Below are 20442 nucleotides of genomic sequence, written 5' to 3'. Positions count from 1 at the left end.
GTCGGCAGGAGGAACGGAGACCTGCCGAGGTTTGGGGAGGTTTGGGGAGGCGCCCAAACCTCCCCAAAGGTCGGCAGGTCTGCGCGGAGGAACGGAGACCTGCCGAGGTTTGGGGAGGTGCCCAAACCTCCCCAAAGGTCGGCAGGAGGAACGGAGACCTGCCGAGGTTTGGGGAGGTTTGGGGAGGCGCCCAAACCTCCCCAAAGGTCGGCAGGAGGAACGGAGACCTGCCGAGGTTTGGGGAGGTTTGGGGAGGCGCCCAAACCTCCGCAAAGGTCGGCAGGAGGAACGGAGACCTGCCGAGGTTTGGGGAGGTTTGGGGAGGCGCCGAAACCTCCCCAAAGGTCGGCAGGTCTGCGCGGAGGAACGGAGACCTGCCGAGGTTTGGGGAGGTTTGGGGAGGCGCCCAAACCTCCCCAAAGGTCGGCAGGAGGAACGGAGACCTGCCGAGGTTTGGGGAGGCGCCCAAACCTCCCCAAAGGTCGGCAGGTCTGCGCGGAGGAACGGAGACCTGCCGAGGTTTGGGGAGGTTTGGGGAGGCGCCCAAACCTCCCCAAAGGTCGGCAGGTCTGCGCGGAGGAACGGAGACCTGCCGAGGTTTGGGGAGGCGCCCAAACCTCCCCAAAGGTCGGCAGGAGGAACGGAGACCTGCCGAGGTTTGGGGAGGTTTGGGGAGGCGCCCAAACCTCCCCAAAGGTCGGCAGGAGGAACGGAGACCTGCCGAGGTTTGGGGAGGCGCCCAAACCTCCCCAAAGGTCGGCAGGTCTGCGCGGAGGAACGGAGACCTGCCGAGGTTTGGGGAGGTTTGGGGAGGCGCCCAAACCTCCCCAAAGGTCGGCAGGAGGAACGGAGACCTGCCGAGGTTTGGGGAGGTTTGGGGAGGCGCCCAAACCTCCCCAAAGGTCGGCAGGTCTGCGCGGAGGAACGGAGACCTGCCGAGGTTTGGGGAGGCGCCCAAACCTCCCCAAAGGTCGGCAGGAGGAACGGAGACCTGCCGAGGTTTGGGGAGGCGCCCAAACCTCCCCAAAGGTCGGCAGGAGGAACGGAGACCTGCCGAGGTTTGGGGAGGTTTGGGGAGGCGCCCAAACCTCCCCAAAGGTCGGCAGGAGGAACGGAGACCTGCCGAGGTTTGGGGAGGTTTGGGGAGGCGCCCAAACCTCCCCAAAGGTCGGCAGGAGGAACGGAGACCTGCCGAGGTTTGGGGAGGTTTGGGGAGGCGCCCAAACCTCCCCAAAGGTCGGCAGGAGGAACGGAGACCTGCCGAGGTTTGGGGAGGTTTGGGTAGGCGCCCAAACCTCCCCAAAGGTCGGCAGGTCTGCGCGGAGGAACGGAGACCTGCCGAGGTTTGGGGAGGCGCCCAAACCTCCCCAAAGGTCGGCAGGAGGAACGGAGACCTGCCGAGGTTTGGGGAGGCGCCCAAACCTCCCCAAAGGTCGGCAGGAGGAACGGAGACCTGCCGAGGTTTGGGGAGGTTTGGGGAGGCGCCCAAACCTCCCCAAAGGTCGGCAGGAGGAACGGAGACCTGCCGAGGTTTGGGGAGGTTTGGGGAGGCGCCCAAACCTCCCCAAAGGTCGGCAGGTCTGCGCGGAGGAACGGAGACCTGCCGAGGTTTGGGGAGGTGCCCAAACCTCCCCAAAGGTCGGCAGGAGGAACGGAGACCTGCCGAGGTTTGGGGAGGTTTGGGGAGGCGCCCAAACCTCCGCAAAGGTCGGCAGGTCTGCGCGGAGGAACGGAGACCTGCCAAGTTTTGGGGAGGTTTGGGGAGGCGCCCAAACCTCCCCAAAGGTCGGCAGGTCTGCGCGGAGGAACGGAGACCTGCCGAGGTTTGGGGAGGTTTGGTGAGGCGCCCAAACCTCCCCAAAGGTCGGCAGGAGGAACGGAGACCTGCCGAGGTTTGGGGAGGCGCCCAAACCTCCCCAAAGGTCGGCAGGTCTGCGCGGAGGAACGGAGACCTGCCGAGGTTTGGGGAGGTTTGGGGAGGCGCCCAAACCTCCCCAAAGGTCGGCAGGTCTGCGCGGAGGAACGGAGACCTGCCGAGGTTTGGGGAGGTTTGGGGAGGCGCCCAAACCTCCCCAAAGGTCGGCAGGAGGAACGGAGACCTGCCGAGGTTTGGGGAGGCGCCCAAACCTCCCCAAAGGTCGGCAGGTCTGCGCGGAGGAACGGAGACCTGCCGAGGTTTGGGGAGGTTTGGGGAGGCGCCCAAACCTCCCCAAAGGTCGGCAGGTCTGCGCGGAGGAACGGAGACCTGCCAAGGTTTGGGGAGGCGCCCAAACCTCCCCAAAGGTCGGCAGGAGGAACGGAGACCTGCCGAGGTTTGGGGAGGTTTGGGGAGGCGCCCAAACCTCCCCAAAGGTCGGCAGGTCTGCGCGGAGGAACGGAGACCTGCCGAGGTTTGGGGAGGCGCCCAAACCTCCCCAAAGGTCGGCAGGAGGAACGGAGACCTGCCGAGGTTTGGGGAGGTTTGGGGAGGCGCCCAAACCTCCCCAAAGGTCGGCAGGAGGAACGGAGACCTGCCGAGGTTTGGGGAGGTTTGGGGAGGCGCCCAAACCTCCCCAAAGGTCGGCAGGAGGAACGGAGACCTGCCGAGGTTTGGGGAGGTTTGGGGAGGCGCCCAAACCTCCCCAAAGGTCGGCAGGTCTGCGCGGAGGAACGGAGACCTGCCGACGTTTGGGGAGGTTTGGGGAGGTGCGCGCGATCCTGGAAGCACCGAAGCCTCGGCCGCGCGCAAGTCCTCGGTAAGCTCCGGGCGGTCACTTGCTTCGCGTCTCCTGAGGGAAGGGGGGGCGACTGGAGCGGGCGTGTTTCCTCGCCTGCTGGGCGCCGCGATTTGCCCGGGGAACGCGCGGGCCCCGAATGGCAGCGTGGAGCGAGGAAGCGGACAGCCAGGGCTTCCCCGAGAGCTGCGGCCACACAGGGTATTCCTGTGTATTCAGGCTTGCAAAATGGCGGATCGAGCCTCTGCTGGCGGCAGAGGCTTGCAGAACGGCGGATCGGCTTATACTCGAGTCAATAACTTTTTCCAGTTTTTGGGGGTGAAATTGGGGGTCTCGGCTTATACTCGAGTCGGGTTATACTCAAGTATATACGGTACTGAGTAATTTTATGTTTATGGAATGATTTTCATACGCTCAATATAAGCTTTATTTTTCCCATTCTTCCCCCTTTTTCCATGGTAGAGCCAATGGAAGGTCAGGAAGATCCAGGAACAACAATTTATCAACAAGAATCTGTGCCTGGAGCCAATTCTGCATGTGAGTATGCAATTCTGCAACTTCAAAATTGCTGAGATGAGCAATTTACATCCCTCAGGATGTAAATACCTGGACATAATAGTGGCACTATATAAATAAATGCAGCTGGTTTCTGTTGCTGCAAGCAGATTTTTTTATTTTCATTTTTCAGTCCTCTTTCTCTCCACAAATTCATTTCTGTAATAACGATTATTAAGGTTAGATGTCCACATGCAGTCCTGCCAGCTGATTCCTTCCACTGTGCCCCATGCAAGTCAGAAACAGCTGTGCTGAATTGTTTAAAGGTTGCTGGACTATAATCGTCCAGCTGCTGTTATCTGTAAAAGGAGCCTCAAAACAAGGACTGAAACATTTTATAGGTTTTTTCCCCCCCAAGATTAACAAAAATCAGAGGACATGGGCAAACGATACAGTAAGACTTGGACAACATAGGAGCACCTGCTTCAAGGCTCAGAAGAGGAGCTTGTAAATACTGTATATCGATGTGTCTAATCCTATTAACTGTGCGGAACATATTTTGTGAGTGTGGCTTGTTTTCCTTCCTCTTTATATCACCTTATATTGGGAAAATGAGCAAATAAACATTGGGTAAATGCACATAAAAGAAAAATGAATAAAATAATGAGTACTAAGTCTTATGCATTCCTGTATTTGGATATTTATTCTTGCAATAGATTGCATTCTTTCACATTTATATCAGACAAACATCTGTTTTAGGAAAAAATATTTTTGTGTGTAGAAGCAAAACCTATTAAAGGTTCAAAATTCTCCCTTTCAAATTATATATTACAGGTAGTCCTCGTTGTAGTGACTGCCTTGTTGAACAACCATTTCCAGTTATGCTGGTGACTAAAAACTAACTTTGTGACCTATCTTCACATTTATGAACTTCACAGATCTGTAAAGCAAGGGAAAGCTGAAGTAAAATTATAACCACAGTCATGGTTTCAATTAGCGACTTCTTCGCTTGACAACAGTTGTCATTAGATGAGGACAGCCTGTATTTATTTGGAGAAAGTAGTTGAAAAAAACACAATGTACATGATATATTGTAAAACATTTAGAAAATGTAATGATGCTGCTATTTTCTAGCTTCAGAAAAAATTACATGCTTTATCCCTGATGGTGTTCCCATTGATATCACTGTGAAACTCATGGTGTGTTTGATTCACCTGAACATCTTGGAGCCTCTCAATGTAAGTCAAGAACCAAATAAAGGAAAAAAATATAAATTATTTAACATGCAATCTCATTGTATTCTGTTGAAGCTATAGCAAAACCTGAATGAAATCAAAAGTCTGTACTAGTTAATTTAGAATTTTAATTAAAGTAGGAAATTTTCTCTTTTTTTGCACTTAGAGAGCGGTTATGCCTGAGAAATTTCAAAACTTACATTTGAAATATGTGTATTTTATGGAGTTGCTCTTGAAAAAGCAGATGCTTTAGTAAACCCTGTACTAAGTTTTCTTTTTTAAAATGTTCTAGCAGTAAACTGTAATTTTACATAGAAAAAAGTCAGGCAATTCCAGGGACCCCTTGTAGTGATGAGGGGGAATTCAAGAGCCAGTTGCTACAAACCGTAGGATACACTTGCACAGACTTTGTTTCAGGTTTGGAGCTGGTGTGGAAAAGAGCAGACTCTCCAAAGTGATGTGGTAGCAAGGAAGAATGAAGTCCATAGGGAGAGCTAGATCCACTAAAGATGACTTTTCTTGAACCTTTTTTTCTCCATCACAAATGGAGAATTTGATCATTAGAGCAGCTTAGAAACTCACACATATGGAGAGCCCACAGGAGTTGTCTGAGGCCAGTAATTTGTATGTTTTTTTTAAAATTTTAATTCCATTTATATCCCGCCCTTCTCCGAAGACTCAGGGCGGCTTACAAGCTTAGCAGTAGCCTTCATTCTATGTATATGCCTGCTTATTAGGGCTTTCACACACACCCCAAGCGACATTATTACAAAGTCAGCTTAATTGCCCCCAACAATCTGGGTCCTCATTTTACCTACCTCGGAAGGATGGAAGGCTGAGTCAACCTTGAGCCTGGTGGGATGCGAACCTGCACTAATTGCAGGCAGCTGGTGTTACTTAAGGAGGCATTAGCCCACTGCTCCACCAAGGCTCTTTTTTAATTTGTATGTGCCTATATTGTGTGTGTTTTATTAGAGTAAGAATCTGGGACGTTCCACTTTTGATACTTGCATTTGTATTCCACGTGGCTATGCAAATCTAAAAGCTGAAGTGTGTTCAGTTCTAATTTTCAATACCTCTAAACTTATTACCTCCATTAGTTTTCTTTGTATTTAAAATTGTTTGCAGTTAAAAAACATTTAAGAGTGAAAGTTTTAATTAGCAAGGGCTTGGGAGGGGATAAGTTTGTGAAATTAGTGAGTTGGGTTAATATTCTCGAAACCAGAATCATCCTCTTAAGCAAAAACATGTTTATGCATCAGGTCAAATCCAAGATAATGTAATTCCATAGGAAACCCGTTTTAGGTTCCTGTTACAGTCCTGCTATTTACTGTATAAGAGTAACTGCATCCAGCTCAGTAGGCAGTGCCTGGAAGCAAAGTCTCAAGACTTGACTAGTAAAAAGTGAATCAGAATTTTCCTTTTGATCAAGCTATGTGTGCCTTAGAAGCCCTGAGGGAATAATTCATATGTTGCGCAACTTTGAAAGTATCCTTAAAGCTAGGGATACTTTAATTGTAACATTTGGGTTTGAAATTGTTAGGACACACCTGCAGCCTTCCAAGCTTAGTTGCTTCCAAATCATCTGGTGTTTATAACGCACGTATTTTAAGTCCTTTCTTATGTTTCAAGGAGATGTAAGCGTAACTCTTCTGCTTGGTGTTCCTGTCTTAAGAAGCAACGGATCTGATTTTTAGTTGTATTCTTAATTTTTATTTTTATTTCTTTTTTTTGTGCAAGTTCCTTCTGACCATCTTAGTGGAGCAGAATCCTGAGGAAATGGGAGATTTGTATCTTGATGTTGCAGAAGCATTTCTTGATGTTGGAGAATACGATTCGGCCCTCCCCCTCCTGAGTTCCCTGGTGTGTTCTGAAAGATACAATTTAGCTGTTGTTTGGCTCCGGCATGCAGGTAACTGCTTCCACCTAGCATGTGATGAGTCCTTTTCTGGCTCAGTAACGTGTTACCTTTCGTACTTTAAAGCTGCAGTTGAGTGTGGACTTTGCTGGGAGCTAACCCAAGGTGACATCTGAATGGGACTCGATTGATGTGTCCAGACAGAGATGTTAGATTTTCCTGGCACTGAAGGTGCATATACATTTTTATGCATGTGTGGTGCATTTGCGTGTTATTTATGACTTGGTCAGGGACAAGATTTTTAGATGTATGCCTCAATCAGTTTTAAAATACCAATTATTTAAAACATAGTACTGGAGAATAACTGCAAGTTTTTATAAACAAAAATATTATTCCTAAGTATACTAAAATATGCACAAAATAGATGTTGAAACTGGAGAATGTGTCCCAAGTACTTCCGTCTGCTTCCCCCTAGCAAAATAGCCTTGTGGAAAAATTCTGTCTACACATTGCTTAAATTGTTGTCCGTGATATTGAAGCCTTAGTGCTTTCGTTAAGGGCACATCAGCCCAGCCATAATAATTGTATTTACAATTTGATTGAATGGGACATTACAGTAGCCTGTTATCTAGCCCTTAATTGTGTAATAAAATGATCACAGTAGAAGTGCTGTGTTATGGCTTTTCAGCAATGTGCGCCCTTAAAAGCTCTGAAAAACAAAATATGAAAAACCATAAGTTAATACTTAATCCTGAAACTTCAGTATCGTAAATTCTGTTACCTTTTTGCTTGATTTTTGGTTTGTTAACTATTTCTGGAACAAAATAATTGAAGTATGGTTATCGTATATAATTAGTACTTACTGTACTTGGTTATTGAATTCAGTTCAAAGTTGTGTCTAAAAAACAAGCTCCCCAGGTTCAGATTTTGTCAGGTTCATATATCTATCAGGTGACCTTAGTCACTCTTTCTATTTATTACTACATAATGATACTAACTTATTTTACGAAATAGTGGAAGACTGACTGAGGTACTGTAAAGTGCTAAGCACTTAGAAGGTTTTGATTGCTGCTATGTCATGTTAATGGACATTAGTTGTTCTCTTTAAGTAATGTGCATGAAGCTGTAATGATTAACTGCTGTTCCTTAATGATAATGTTTTGGAATCTCATCATTCTCCTATATGGTCATTTTTAACGAACAAGATTGATGGGCATAGCTTTTTTGCATGCTACTTACGTTTCTTAATTGTTGTAGTTCCTAACTCCCACTAACATCTTCCCTACAGTACACATGTTTTGTCTGGCTCCCTTCTTCTAAGATTAGAGATGGGAATTCAGTAGCAGTGTTCACGTTTAGAATCATAGGCGTTAATTATATTTGTGAGCACTTTCCCAGTGGGAACTCCATATCATTGACTGGATTTAAAGAAATTCTTGTCTAGCAAATAAAATAAATTAACGATTCTGTGCTACCTCTTCAGAATGCAAACTATATAAAAAATGTCCTTTCCTTTCTAGAATGCTTGAAAGCACTGGGCTATATAGAGAGCTATGCCAAAGTGGTTGACCTTACCCCTTTGCATCTGGATGCAAGGATCTCTCTCTTTCTACCCTTTAGCAGCAATTGGGCTGGCCCAAGAAAGCTCTAGAACTCAATATTATTGACTGGATTTAAAGAAATTCTTGTCTAGCAAATAAAATTAACGATTCTGTGCTACCTCTTCAGAATGCAAACTATATAAAAAAAATGTCCTTTCCTTTCTAGAATGCTTGAAAGCACTGGGCTATATAGATCGTGCCGCAGAGAGCTATGCCAGAGTGGTTGACCTTACCCCTTTGCATCTGGATGCAAGGATCTCTCTCTCTACCCTTCAGCAGCAATTGGGCCGGCCCGAGAAAGCTCTGGAAGCCCTTGAGCCCATGTATGATCCAGATACCCTGGCACAGGATGCCAACGCCGCTCAGCAAGTAAAAGCATTTCTCTTATGGCGTGAACCGTATTCTGAAACCTGAGATGGGAGGGCTAAATGGCTCCAAGAATGAACTGAGATGCTGGATGACAGAATGTTAGGGAGGGAACGGTTGCCCTTTTCCAAGATAGGGGATCCAGATAGAAAGCAGCTAAAGTTCTTGCTTTGCTAACTCAATTTTATGTATTTAGGAATTAAAATTACTGCTTCATCGATCAACATTGCTGTACTCTCAGGGCAACATGTATGGTTATGTGGATTCTTTGCTCACCATGCTAGCCATGCTGTTAAAGGTAAGTTAAGTTCTTCTATCGCTTCTGTCACACTGCTCGTGTGTAGTTTAATGAGGTTTACCCATTCTAATGCTCAACAGCTTCCCTGATTGTGTGGTCCCCCGTGTAGTGTTGCAGAATCCCTCTTAAGTGGTTACAGAGGAGGTCAGTATTCATGCTGAGGCTGTTCTATTAGAGAAGGTCTCTGATTTCATGTCGATCTATGATAGCTACAAACAGTTTCATACTGTCATCACACTAATTTATAAAGCAGGGCATGGAGGGAGCGACATAATATTAGTGGGAGTTATAGTTAACTTGCTTGATTTATTCAAGCTAGTCAAAAGGGCTATAATTGCTTGGGAGATGGAGTAATGCCATCTACTCTAGAGAAGACAGCGATCTATTTTCTTCTGAAGAAGCTATTGTAGATCTATAACATTATGCTAATAGATGACCAAGTACAAATACCCTGGGGTTTTTTTAGGCAAAGCTGCAGATTTCTTAGAGGATAGCTATTATCTCAGTTCTTTTCATTCTGGTTCAGTCCTGGTTTCAAGACAGAACCAGCTACTGCCTTTCTGATATTTTGCTTTAAAGAAAGGAACGCAACTTTGTTGATCCCTTAGCATCATTTGATATTACTGTCTGTAACATACAGAGTAATAAGAGTTGGAAGGGATCTTGGAGGTCTTCTATCTAGTCCAACCCCTGCTCAAGCAGGAGACCCTATACCATTTCAGACAAATGGTTGTCCAATTTCATAAAAACCTCCAGTGTTGGAGCCCCTACAGCTTCTGGAGGCAAGATGTTCCACTGATTAATTGTTGTGTCAGAAAATTTCTCATTAGATATAGATTGGTTCTCTCCTTGATTAGTTTGCGTGCCAACTATGCCGTTTTCTGGAAGCAAACGTCTAATCATAGTTGTTCATTACCTTGGTCATCATAGGTTTTAGATGATAGTAATGTATATTATACAAACTACCATTGCGCTTGGACCAGAATTTAGAGTAAGGGAAGAATGTAGGAGTCAGGTTGCTGATTGGAACATGCATATGATATTGTTGCTGTTTAGTAGCTATTGTTTCAGGTTAAGGATTTAGTTTGGAATATAAGATTGCAAACAACTTGAGGCCAAGAATTCTTTCATCGCCGTAGACTTATTGAAAGGACTTCTCTGAGGGTGCCAGCAGGCACTCTGTCTAAAGTGTGTGAGGTCTCCTTTTTCCCTTTTTTAGGCATCTGATGATGACTATGAATTCTGAAATAATATTTTTGTCTTTTTTCCCCTCCCCTTTGCTTTAATATTGTTTTGTGTAATTGTATGGTAATTAATTATTTTAATAGCTTTTATGTAATTCTTCAATATGAGATTGTATCGGACGTAGCATAGAAATATACATTAAATAAATGTGTGGTACTTATTGCATGTGACAGAATAAGAGAAAAAGTTTTATACATTTAAAAGGTAACGTGTGCAGGTTCTTTTTTTTTACAGGTGAGTCTTTTTCTGTATTGAGCTGTGACTTCGGACAATAAAAAATTATGGTTTCTAGTCAGTTTTATTCTGCTTTGTGACTGGATCAAGCCAGCTATAGCATGGATAACCTTTGGCACTTTTTATTGTTCACTTTGTTAAGTCTGGGATGCAGTTACAAAGTGAAAAAAATCAATAAGCTACTTGAAAGCAAAGAATGGACTACTGTAGGGTATTTCTTTTTTTCAATTGTGTTTTAAACATTTAACTTGCAGGTAGCCATGAACAGAGCTCAGGTATGCTTAATATCTAGCTCAAAATCCGGAGAAAGACATCTCTACCTTATAAAAGTTTCAAGAGATAAAATCTCTGATAATGATGACCAAGAAACAACAAAAAAAGGTAAAAAAAATTAAGTTGTTCAAATTGTGGAAACAGTTGTCTATTGCAGTCTATAAATTTTGATACCCTGGCCTTTGTCAAGTAGGCTTTAAGCAATTTTTTCAGTGACAATAGGCTTTTTGATATTCTTTTGGTTTTATTGAATCCACGCAAGTTAACCTCTACTTCAGACTTTTATTGATGTTTTTAATTATGTTTTAGTTTTCTGTTCTGGTCTGTGTAAAAATTTAACAATGGTTTATGGTTGTACTCTAGCAATATTTTTGGTGCTTACAAGTGTTCTGACAAAAGAGGATTGGTGGAACCTTCTCCTTAAGGCGATCTATGCATTGTGTGACCTTTCGCGATACAAAGAGGCAGAACTGCTAGTGGACTCCTCACTGGAATATTATTCCTTCTATGATGATCGGCAGAAGCGCAAAGAATTGGAATATTTTGGTCTGTCTGCAGCAGTTTTAGACAAGAATTTTAGAAAAGCTTATAATTACATCAGGTGGGTCATCCCAACAATCACATTGGGTTAAAGCAAATTCATTTCAAAAAATCTTTAAATTAAAACTGATTGTTACCGATATAGTATTTTGCTAGATAATTTAGATCATCTTTTGTTTCTACTGAGAACTCCCCTCAAGAAAACCTTCTGCCTGTATGCCACATCTTCGGAATGCCATATCTTCATCTCCTCCTCCTGCAGAGATAAATAAATTTAGCGCTGGTGAAATAATCATTTTAGTTGAAGGGTCTAGTGATGCATTTTGTCCATTGAAAGAGAGTAGTTCTAGGTCAAGTAATGTAATGGTGGGTGATCTGGGCTGCCTTATTTTGAGTGTAATTCTGTGAATTGAGCCTCTGTGTAGAACATGCTGATTAGAGGAGATACACAAAAGGGATGAAAGAGAGGCCGTCTTGTGACTAGATCACACCATTGTCCTCAGTGACTGTAGACCAGTGGTGGCGAACCTATGGCATGGGTGCCAGAGGCGGCACTCAGAGCCCTCTCTGGGCACCCGCACTATGCCCAGAGGTGGCAACTGTCCCTCTTCAACCAGCCGCCTGCTAATTTGCTGGGGCCCCACGTGGCTGAATGCATCCCGGCACGGTTGGTTTCCCTTCCCCCCCATCCCATCCCTCCTGACCTCGCATGCTCTCCTTTTCCCAGGCACAACCCACTGCATCACCTCAGCTGTTGGCCGACCATCCATCTCGGAGGCGGCTTCTTTGAACTGCTGGAGACGGGCTGCGGAGCCCCAGAGTGTGCCTGTCGAGGGGCCGGCAGGCTGTGGCTGCTGACAGACACCATTGGCCCCCATGCGCTCGCTGGCCTCTGTGTGCGGGGGCCGATGGTGTCAGGCAGCAGCTGCCCCAGCCCTTGCCTTGCCCCATGGCAATGGCACCCTCACCCTGCCTCGCCTCACCCAACAGGATGAGTCTCCTGCCTACCACCCCACCTGCCAGAGACCTCCTGGAGCTCCCCCAACCCCTCTCCCCACAGGTGTCCCTCCCCACAAGCAACACCCAATCTTGGCCACACCCACCCAATCTTCCATGACCATCACAGCCACACCCACCCAGTGGGCCACACCCACCTGGCACCCAGCGATAAATAAGTGGGTTTTGGGTTGCAGTTTGGGCACTCCGTCTCTAAAAGGTTCGCCACCACTGCTGTAGACTGATCTTTTCTGTCATTTGCAAGCAATCTGAAACATACCTGTTTCTTCCGTAGGATAATGGTAATGGAACATGTCAGTAAGCCTCAGCTTTGGAATATCTTTAACCAAATCACCATGCATTCCCAAGATGTGCGGCACCATCGCTTCTGTCTGCGATTGCTCTTGAAGAACCCAGACAATCATGCACTGTGTGTTTTAAATGGCCACAATGCTTTTGTGTCCGGTTGTTTCAAGCATGCCCTTGGTATGATTTTGGCTGTTATTAATTGAAAATCGCAAGTGCAACGTGTGAAGATGTATGTAGAATTATGTCTTGTGTATTTGTAGATAGGTAATAATATGAAACTGGAATACTAGAAGCTGTGATTTTACCATTTTGCAAAAGCAGAAATGGAGGATAGCTGCAAGCAGTGCTTTGGATTAAAACATGCCCATTTGACCTTGACCCGAGCGAAGGCCAAACTGTGATGAAACAGTAGAGGCATCCTTGGGGATAAGTGATGGACAGCAACCTCATCAATACGCCTTGTGATAAATGGATGCTTTGTGATTCCTCTCTTGTGTCATTCCTATCTTGCCCATATGTAGTAGAGTTTGCCCACTCATTAAAGATAGGCAAAGTCCACTGCAACCATTCTATAGACATTTCAGACCTGCCCAACGGACCAAAATGGTTGTTTTTTTTAAAAAAAAACAAAACTTCAAAAAATAAAATGGTCCATAGATGCTCTGCTGGTTTAAATTTGTTTGAAAGCTTTTTAAATAATATATACGCAGTAATAAATGACATTCCCAAATTTTCACTGCTTGTTTCATTTCAGGACAGTATGTACAAGCGTTCCGTACTAACTCAGATGAACCCCTGTATAGTCTTTGCATTGGCTTGATCTTCATCCACATGGCATCTCAGAAGTACGTGTTAAAAAGGCATGCCCTCGTAATACAGGTGCGTTGTCCGTCTTTCACAGCTTTCGCATGCACAGCCTTACCTCACGTTAAATGGCATAAAATTCCTTTTCAATTTATTTAGGCAAGCCTTCAAGAATTGACCATCAATGTAATCCTTACACTGTAAAAAAGTTACGTTGCATGAAAGATCTTTTTTATTGTGCTGCTTGGTTGTAATGTTACCAATGGTACTGGAATGTTTATTTTATTTTTCCTTTTTCAGTGTTTTAGAAGGAAGGATAAGTCAACAATATCTTTCCGCTAATCTCATTATTGATTTACTATCCATGTTTCCTAAGACTTGTAAACTAGTGCGGCTTAAGAATCTTATTGGGAGATTTACTACTGCAAAACATGTACATAATTGTGGGGATTGATTATATGCCATCAAGTTGGTGTCGACTCCTAGTGAGCACATAAATTGATTTTCTCCAGGCTGCTGGTTGTGTTGTTCTCTTTCCCTCCATTCTTCCCAGAGCCTATTCCAGAGAGCTAGGTCTTCACCTAATATGTTCAAAACGAGGTAATTTGAGTCTGGTCATTTATACCTCGAATGAAACTTCTGGGATGATTGTTCAATAATTCATTCGTTTTCTTGGCTGTCTGTGGTATTCTCACAAGTCTCCTCGAACGCTAAATTTCCAAAGTGTCAATTCCCTTCCTATCCTGTTTCTTCAAAGTCCAGCTTTTGCTTCCACAGAAATATCATATGGAATAATATTAATGCAAGACATTTTACTGCATTTAATGATGGGCATATGCAAATGTAATTTTGACAATACTACTTTTGATGTCTCGATTGTTACTTGCCATTTTTATTTTTTGCATTAGTGGAGTTTTGCTTTTTTTATTTAGGGGTTTTCATTCCTGCAACGGTACCTGAGCCTTCGTGGTTCTTGCCAAGAATCTTATTACAACCTAGGACGCGCCCTTCATCAACTGGGATTGGTACATCTTGCTATTCACTATTACAAAAAGGCACTGGAATTACCTCCATTGGTCCTAGAGGTATTGTATGAAATGGCATTTCATAAGTATTTGAACGTTAAGAAACATGAACTTTCTCACAAAGTGCCACCCTCTATAGCTGTGTTCCAAAATTAAACTATTGTAAAGATTTGGATACAAGGAAAGACAGTATCTATGTTTATTGCTGACAGGAAAGTGCTTATGTACTTTTTTCCACGATTAGAAAAAAATCAACATACCGGTAATTTATGGTTTTGATGATTAGATAGATCAGGGGTCTTCAAACTTGGCCCTCTTATGACTTGTGGACTTCAACTCCCAGAATTCCTCAGCCAGCGTGCCTAGCTAAAGAATTCTGGGAGTTGAAGTCCACAAGTCATAAAAGGGCCAAGTTTGAAGACCCCTGGGATAGATTATATAAAGAAGGGAATCACGTTGTAACCCTAGAGTAAGAGATAGAGCTATAATTGTATGTATAACTGCTATAAAGTTTGGTAGCCTGTTATTTGTATCTTTTTGTTTTATATTTGTCTTTTACTGTTTCCTTGTACTTTTAACCTCTTTATTTCTTTACTTTTTCGTAGTTTGTATTACTTTTTAATCTTCCTTTTAAATGTTTTAAATAAATTATAAATGCACGTATAATTTATGTATATAAATTTTGGGGGGGAAAGGTATTTTGTGACTTGTTAAAATAGATTTCTCTCCTTTAAACTAGGGAATAGAAGCTGACCAGACAGACTTGCGAAAAGATATTGCTTTCAATTTGTCACTCATCTATCAGAGCAGTGGAAATATTCGAATGGCTCGCACACTGTTGTATACATATGGAACTGTATGAGGACAAAGTTACACGCTTGGTCAGGGAAATGAATTCCTTTCCTTGATTCTAAAGGACAAGCAGCTCTATAAACAACTTGTTTTTATGGGGAGACTTGGAAGAGACTGATGGAAGAATGGTCAAAACAGAGGCATCATGAACTGACCCCAGCCTTTGAATTCAACACTTGATTCTCCTTAAAACTGAATGAGAAAGACAAGAAGACTTAGAACTTCCTTGACAGAAGACAGCTAAGACCTTTCTTGATAGAGTTGAAGGTTGTGCTGTTTTGCTCTGTGAAACTTAATCCTAACCCTATATAACCAACACCCATTTTGAGTCTGTACAGAATCAAGAACATTCAGAGCTTTTTGATATACAAAACCTATGCCAGAAAAACACTTGACAGTTACTTACCTTTACAAAACCCAGTGTTTAGGCCAAGGTTGGGATTGTCATGCCTCTTGTTCTATTAAGAGTACATGATTGTTTACATGAATAGCGAATGCTTAGCAACATCTGGTTCTTCATTTGGAAGAAATGCACACTCAAATGGTTATGCGTGGTGGTCTTATTTTAAAAGAATACAGAAGAGAAACTGTTTTACTGTTTGTTAATTTCAGGGTATGATAATAATAAAACAAAGGCCAAAATCAGCTTCGTTAGACCAAGTTCTGTTTCTTTACTTTTAACAACTTATTGAAAATGGATTTATTATAAAGACGTGGCAGTCTAAAATAACTATTCTCTATGTCAGAATATTTCCTAAACTATATTGACTTGAAGTACATCTTATAGCTTAAGAAGAGAACTGTGCTCTTTTTAGAAGAACAAAATACAAACTGCAACTGTTACAAAATGTAAATGTTTTATTCTTAAAAACAAACCCCACACCCCTACAAGATATATAGCAGGCTTGTATACTGTACAGTAGTTATCTAGAACAGAGAAAGTTGAGAAATATATAATTGTTATCCATGATTTATGGTAATGTACCTCGATCTGGATGCCCATTTCTATTTCCGAATCCCAATTACCAGGATCATTGCTGAAAATTCTGGGAATTGGAAGTCTGGAGGACACTTAAGTAAAGAAAGATAGATTTAGGGTGAAAATATTTGGAAAGGCCAGTTGTTTTGATATTTGTGAACCAATTCCTTGTAAGACTTTCATTTGTAGGCCTGAGCAAATATTTTACAGTTCAATGAATTGTCAAATGACAAACTTGTTTAAAGTTTAATGAAATGCTGATTTTGTACTTCATGCACATAAATATGAAAATCACCAATGTTATAAAGGACTAACTTTCTGGCTTTTATATTGTTTTCTCATCTCATAATGAACAGTTCAATTCCCAAATAAGAATGGGTGAGAATTAGGACAAGCAGATAAGAGCAGTTAATAAAACATAGTTGACTGAATTATGAATTTTGTTACTATAATTTTAGTAGTTGTGAAAATATTTCTGTCATACATCTTTCCTCTCCTGGCAGTTTATCTTGGGAGGTGATGTATTTGTTCAAACTATGCCTTGTATTGAGAGGACTCATGAAGACCACCCTTTGTGAAAAATGTATTTGGATGCCAGCCTTATTCTCTATAAAATTAGCCCGATCAAGGCTTCAGACCTGCCACTTAAAAAGAAAGAAATCCAAATGGTTTTCCTTTCTTGAATTGCAAATGAAGCACAACTGTCAATATACAAGACATGCAAATCGTTATCTTGGTGTATTGTGTCTACACAATATAACAAGGTTGATTCTGTATGCTTAGCTCCTGTGTAGATTTGAATCCTATGTGTAACTTTTAAAAATGGAAGGTATTCGCTCAGGAAGAGTTTCAGATGGAGGCACATAATTTATTTTTAATAAAACTTTCCGGTCTGAAAAGTTCCACTGAGGCATTTTAGTTGAAGCCTAGTGCCTAAAGTTTAGAGGACCATTCTTCATTAGCGTAGAGCATTCCTAGTTCATACAAGATCTCCTCTGTTAGCATCAGTATGTGAAGGATCACACTGAAATGATCTACCCTTTGGCTCCTTCCAGGTACGATCACCATTACTGGGGCCCTAGATCCGAGACATGATGTTCATAGGTGCAGGGTCATCTTTTACATCCTGGAACCTATGTTAGCAGGTCAATCAATTATTTTGTTCTGATAAATATTTCCTGGAGATGAACTTCAAGTGGTTTTTGGTCTCCCACCGCTTCAGGCAAGCCTGGCTAGGGATCTTCACTGGCTTATTCTGTCAAAAGAACATTTTGTCAAAGCTGAGAATTATCAGAAAAGGTCAAATCTACTGATACTTTTTATAATCACACTTTTGATTCTAATCTGACCAAAATGAAATACGTATCTGCTAAAACTAACATTTACAAGCATTTAAAAATCCAAAAATCTGGTTAGCAGATTTCTGCAGTGAACATTCTTGGGAGAAACCATGAAAGAATTATCACTCTTAATTTTCAGAATATTTTTTCCCCTTTAAAACAGCTGCAGATGAAATTCAAATTATACCTTAAGTCAGATATTTTTTGAAGAAGCTGGGAAAGCAATTGGTTAGAACTAACCATGGCTGACATAAATGCACAATTTTCAAATTTTACCAACTTTTTCCTCTAGTCCAGTTAAGTCATGTCTCATTTTCTTCAAGCCTTAAAAATTGAGCCTAACCTCAATGCTAGGTTTTTGAAGTAGCCTCAAGATAAGGGGAGAGGGTAGTCTAAGAAATGAACTTCAAATGTGTGTTAAATGCAACTGATAGGTACTCAGTTTTGTTTTCTTGTTTCATTTATGAATGATGATACAATACGGTAAATGTTCCAAATCAGAGATAAGATATATTTTTCCCCTACATAAAACATCTAGCTTTTGAAGAGACTTGAGAAGTCCAATGTCAACAGTATGCAGTTCCAAACTCAGGTTATGAAATCTGCGTTTGTTGAATTTCTTCGCTCAGGCAGCTCTTATGATCAGCTGGGAATGTAAAGGCAGCCTATCTTTGATGAATCCTTCAATGTTTCCTATTCTTTTCTTTTAGACAAACTTTGCGTATCTCTTTAGTAGAAGAAGGTTTTCCACATTCTTCTTTGCAATAATCAGCGCTGAATTTTAACAGCTACTGATACTGGTGCCTACAGGGAACAGTCCTAGACTGGGGTTGCACACTGTGCCAATGTTTGTTCCCTCTTGGTTGACTGAATAAGTAAAGGTAAAGGTTCCCCTGCACACGCGTGCTAGTCGTTTCCGACTCTAGGGGCCGGTGCTCATCTCCGTTTCATTTTTACGTGCTTTCAAACTGCTAGGTTGGCAGAAGCTGGGACAAATAACAGGTGCTCACTCTGCTACGCGGCACTCGGGATTCGACCCGCCAAACTGCCAACCTTCTGATCGACAAGCTCAGCGTCCTAACCCACTGAGCCACCGCGTCCCGGTTGACTGAATATATGGCAGCTAATGAATTCCCACAATACACTAATACTTGAATCAGTTTCACATTAAAATGGCTGAGTTCACAGAAGATGAAGTTGAGACCAACACATACTATGGCTTAGCTTGATGCGCGAAGCCAGCTGCTCTCAAATGGCCTGGTGTACTATGACATAAGATCAACAGCAAGTATTTCATTTGGGGACATTGTTCCAATACTCACCTCCTCTTCACTTTCTTCACCCAGCTTTGGCTTTCGGTTTTTGTGTAGTTCCTGCTGCAGACTACCAAACTTGGACTTGAACCAGTGATGAGCTTCTTCTAGGTTAGCTGATATCTAGGGCAGGGAAACGATATCAGAAATGAAGTACTGCTTATCGATTATAAAAAAAAAAGGAGTGGCATTTTCCTAGGCTTTCACATCAGTAATTGATAATGTACGATAAGTGTTAGAATACTGATAACGTTCTGAAACTTTAAATCAAATCCTAAAATTAGCTCTTACTTCAGTAATGAGAAGTTCGGGAATGCCGAGCCAGTTTTAATCTGATCTGTAAAACTTAATTCCTTACCAAACATGGTTAATGGCAAGCAAAATAGCAACCCTGCCCCAGGGGTTTTTCCCCTCTTCGTCTCTGCATCTACCTGTTGAGACTCAATGCTGGCTTCTTTTAATTTCTCTTCAGTAGACTCCTTGCATTTCTTGAGCTCCTTAATGGTGTTTTCCAAAGTCTAAAGGAGGAGGGGGGGGGGGGGAAATACAAACCAGTCTACAATGATTTATTCTTCTACAGTAATTTCAATACGATCTTTCTATTAAACAAAAGAGGAACTTCAGACTAGCTGCCGCTGTAGGCAAAATATGAAGATGCTCAGTTGAAATAAACTATGAGCTCAAAAGGAGGATTACCTGGCACTCTTCCTCAGCCTTCTTCCGCTTTTTCCTTTCTTCTTCCAGCTGATTTTCCATCCCTTGCTGATTTTTGGCCAGTTGCTGCATCTCGCTTTGGAGGCTTGTTAATTCGGTGGCAAATTGTTTGATACTAAGGGACTAGGAAAAAAAAAAGAAAATCAGAGTCCATGATCAAATCAAGCATTTTAGTTCGGTCAATACCCAGCTTGCTATAAAAAATTGACGCTACCTGCTCGTAGTTTTTCTTCTGGTATAGGTCCTTCAGATCTTCCATCTGTCTCAAATCCAACTCAATCTCCTGAAAGTATTTCACAACAATGAGAGGAAACCATCCAGACATCTACTGTGTCAGAGTACACCTACACTAAATGACAGGGACTGCTCTCTGCTGCCAGACACCAAAAACTCCGAAGTACCCATTCTGTTTTCAGGCTGCCGCGTAAAGCGAGCAGGCAGGCATTTCAATTTTACAATGACTGCTCCAGGGTGAAGAGGTAAAAGGTAAAGGTTCCCCCGCACACGCGTGCTAGTCGTTTCCGACTCTAGGGGCCGGTGTTCATCTCCGTTTCAAAGCCGAAGAGCCAACGCTTGTCCGAGGATGTCTCTGTGGTCATGTGGCCGGCATGACTAGACGCCAAAGGCGCACGGAACGCTGTTACCTTCCCACCGTAGTGGTCCCTATTTTTCTACTTGCATTTTTACGTGCTTTCGAACTGCTAGGTTGGCAGAAGCTGGGACGAGTAACAGGCGCTCACTTTGCTACGCGGCACTCGGGATTCGACCCGTCAAACTGCCGACCTTCTGATTGACAAGCTCAGCGTCCTAACCCACTGAGCCACCGTGTCCCTTCTCTGCAACTTTAAACCAGTTCATAAACTAGGCTCGGACTATTGGGAAGGCTCCTCCGTTCAGGGATGGTGAGGAAATGAGAGAGGGGCTGCAAATGTGACTGTGATCCTGACCAGGCTTGGCCAGAGAAAGCAGGAACGTCAAATCCAGGCTTTGCTCTCCACATTCCCTGCATCAGCTGCCAGCAATCAGTTGCAGAACAGCAACAATGGAAAAACCGCAATTAAAATTTAGTTATTTTAATTTAGCTAACTAGTGTAGGTATTCCTTGCCTTGTCCCACCCTAACTCTAATGCAATCTCTAGTTTTGCTCGTGATGAGCAAGCCACACTTATTCATTTAAGCCTTTCTGGCTGTTTCAGTGCTGCCAGGTTTCCCAAGCTCTGCAGGAAACTATGATTGGCTTTATTAATCTAA

The 20442-nt window shown here is 43.1% G+C and overlaps 2 protein-coding genes across 3 annotated transcripts in view; one reads left to right on the top strand and one right to left on the bottom strand.

The window, feature by feature from the left end:
- The window catches only part of GTF3C3 (general transcription factor IIIC subunit 3), a 35422-nt gene extending 19160 nt beyond the window's left edge, over positions 1-16262 (top strand). The window contains exons 9-19 of one of the 2 annotated variants that reach the window (XR_014024528.1): positions 3177-3251; positions 4344-4447; positions 6185-6356; positions 8070-8272; positions 8466-8567; positions 10301-10427; positions 10683-10920; positions 12151-12341; positions 12919-13009; positions 13901-14053; positions 14733-16262. Coding sequence is in view for 1 of the 2 variants with exons in the window: in XM_081313006.1 (XP_081169132.1) it covers positions 3177-3251; positions 4344-4447; positions 6185-6356; positions 8070-8272; positions 8466-8567; positions 10301-10427; positions 10683-10920; positions 12151-12341; positions 12919-13043; positions 13901-14053; positions 14733-14855 (1613 nt within the window). In the remaining variant the exon portion in view is untranslated. Of the gene's footprint in view, positions 1-3176; positions 3252-4343; positions 4448-6184; positions 6357-8069; positions 8273-8465; positions 8568-10300; positions 10428-10682; positions 10921-12150; positions 12342-12918; positions 13044-13900; positions 14054-14732 lie in introns of both variants that reach the window. The other variant, XM_081313006.1, reaches the window with a different exon arrangement.
- A 245-nt stretch (positions 16263-16507) lies between these two features.
- Positions 16508-20442, bottom strand: part of CCDC150 (coiled-coil domain containing 150) — a 38653-nt gene continuing 34718 nt past the window's right edge. Inside the window, exons 20-24 of the mRNA XM_081313005.1 lie at positions 19406-19474; positions 19174-19314; positions 18909-18995; positions 18487-18600; positions 16508-17079 (exon numbers count right to left, since the gene is read on the bottom strand). Coding sequence (XP_081169131.1) covers positions 16975-17079; positions 18487-18600; positions 18909-18995; positions 19174-19314; positions 19406-19474 — 516 coding nt within the window. The 3' untranslated portion in view covers positions 16508-16974. The remainder of the gene's footprint in view (positions 17080-18486; positions 18601-18908; positions 18996-19173; positions 19315-19405; positions 19475-20442) is intronic.

The sequence above is a fragment of the Vipera berus genome (assembly GCF_964194415.1).
Source record: "Vipera berus genome assembly, chromosome: 1".
NCBI lineage: Eukaryota > Metazoa > Chordata > Lepidosauria > Squamata > Viperidae > Vipera > Vipera berus.
Note: the sequence above shows the minus strand (reverse complement) of the source record. Positions and strands in the feature narration are given on the sequence as shown.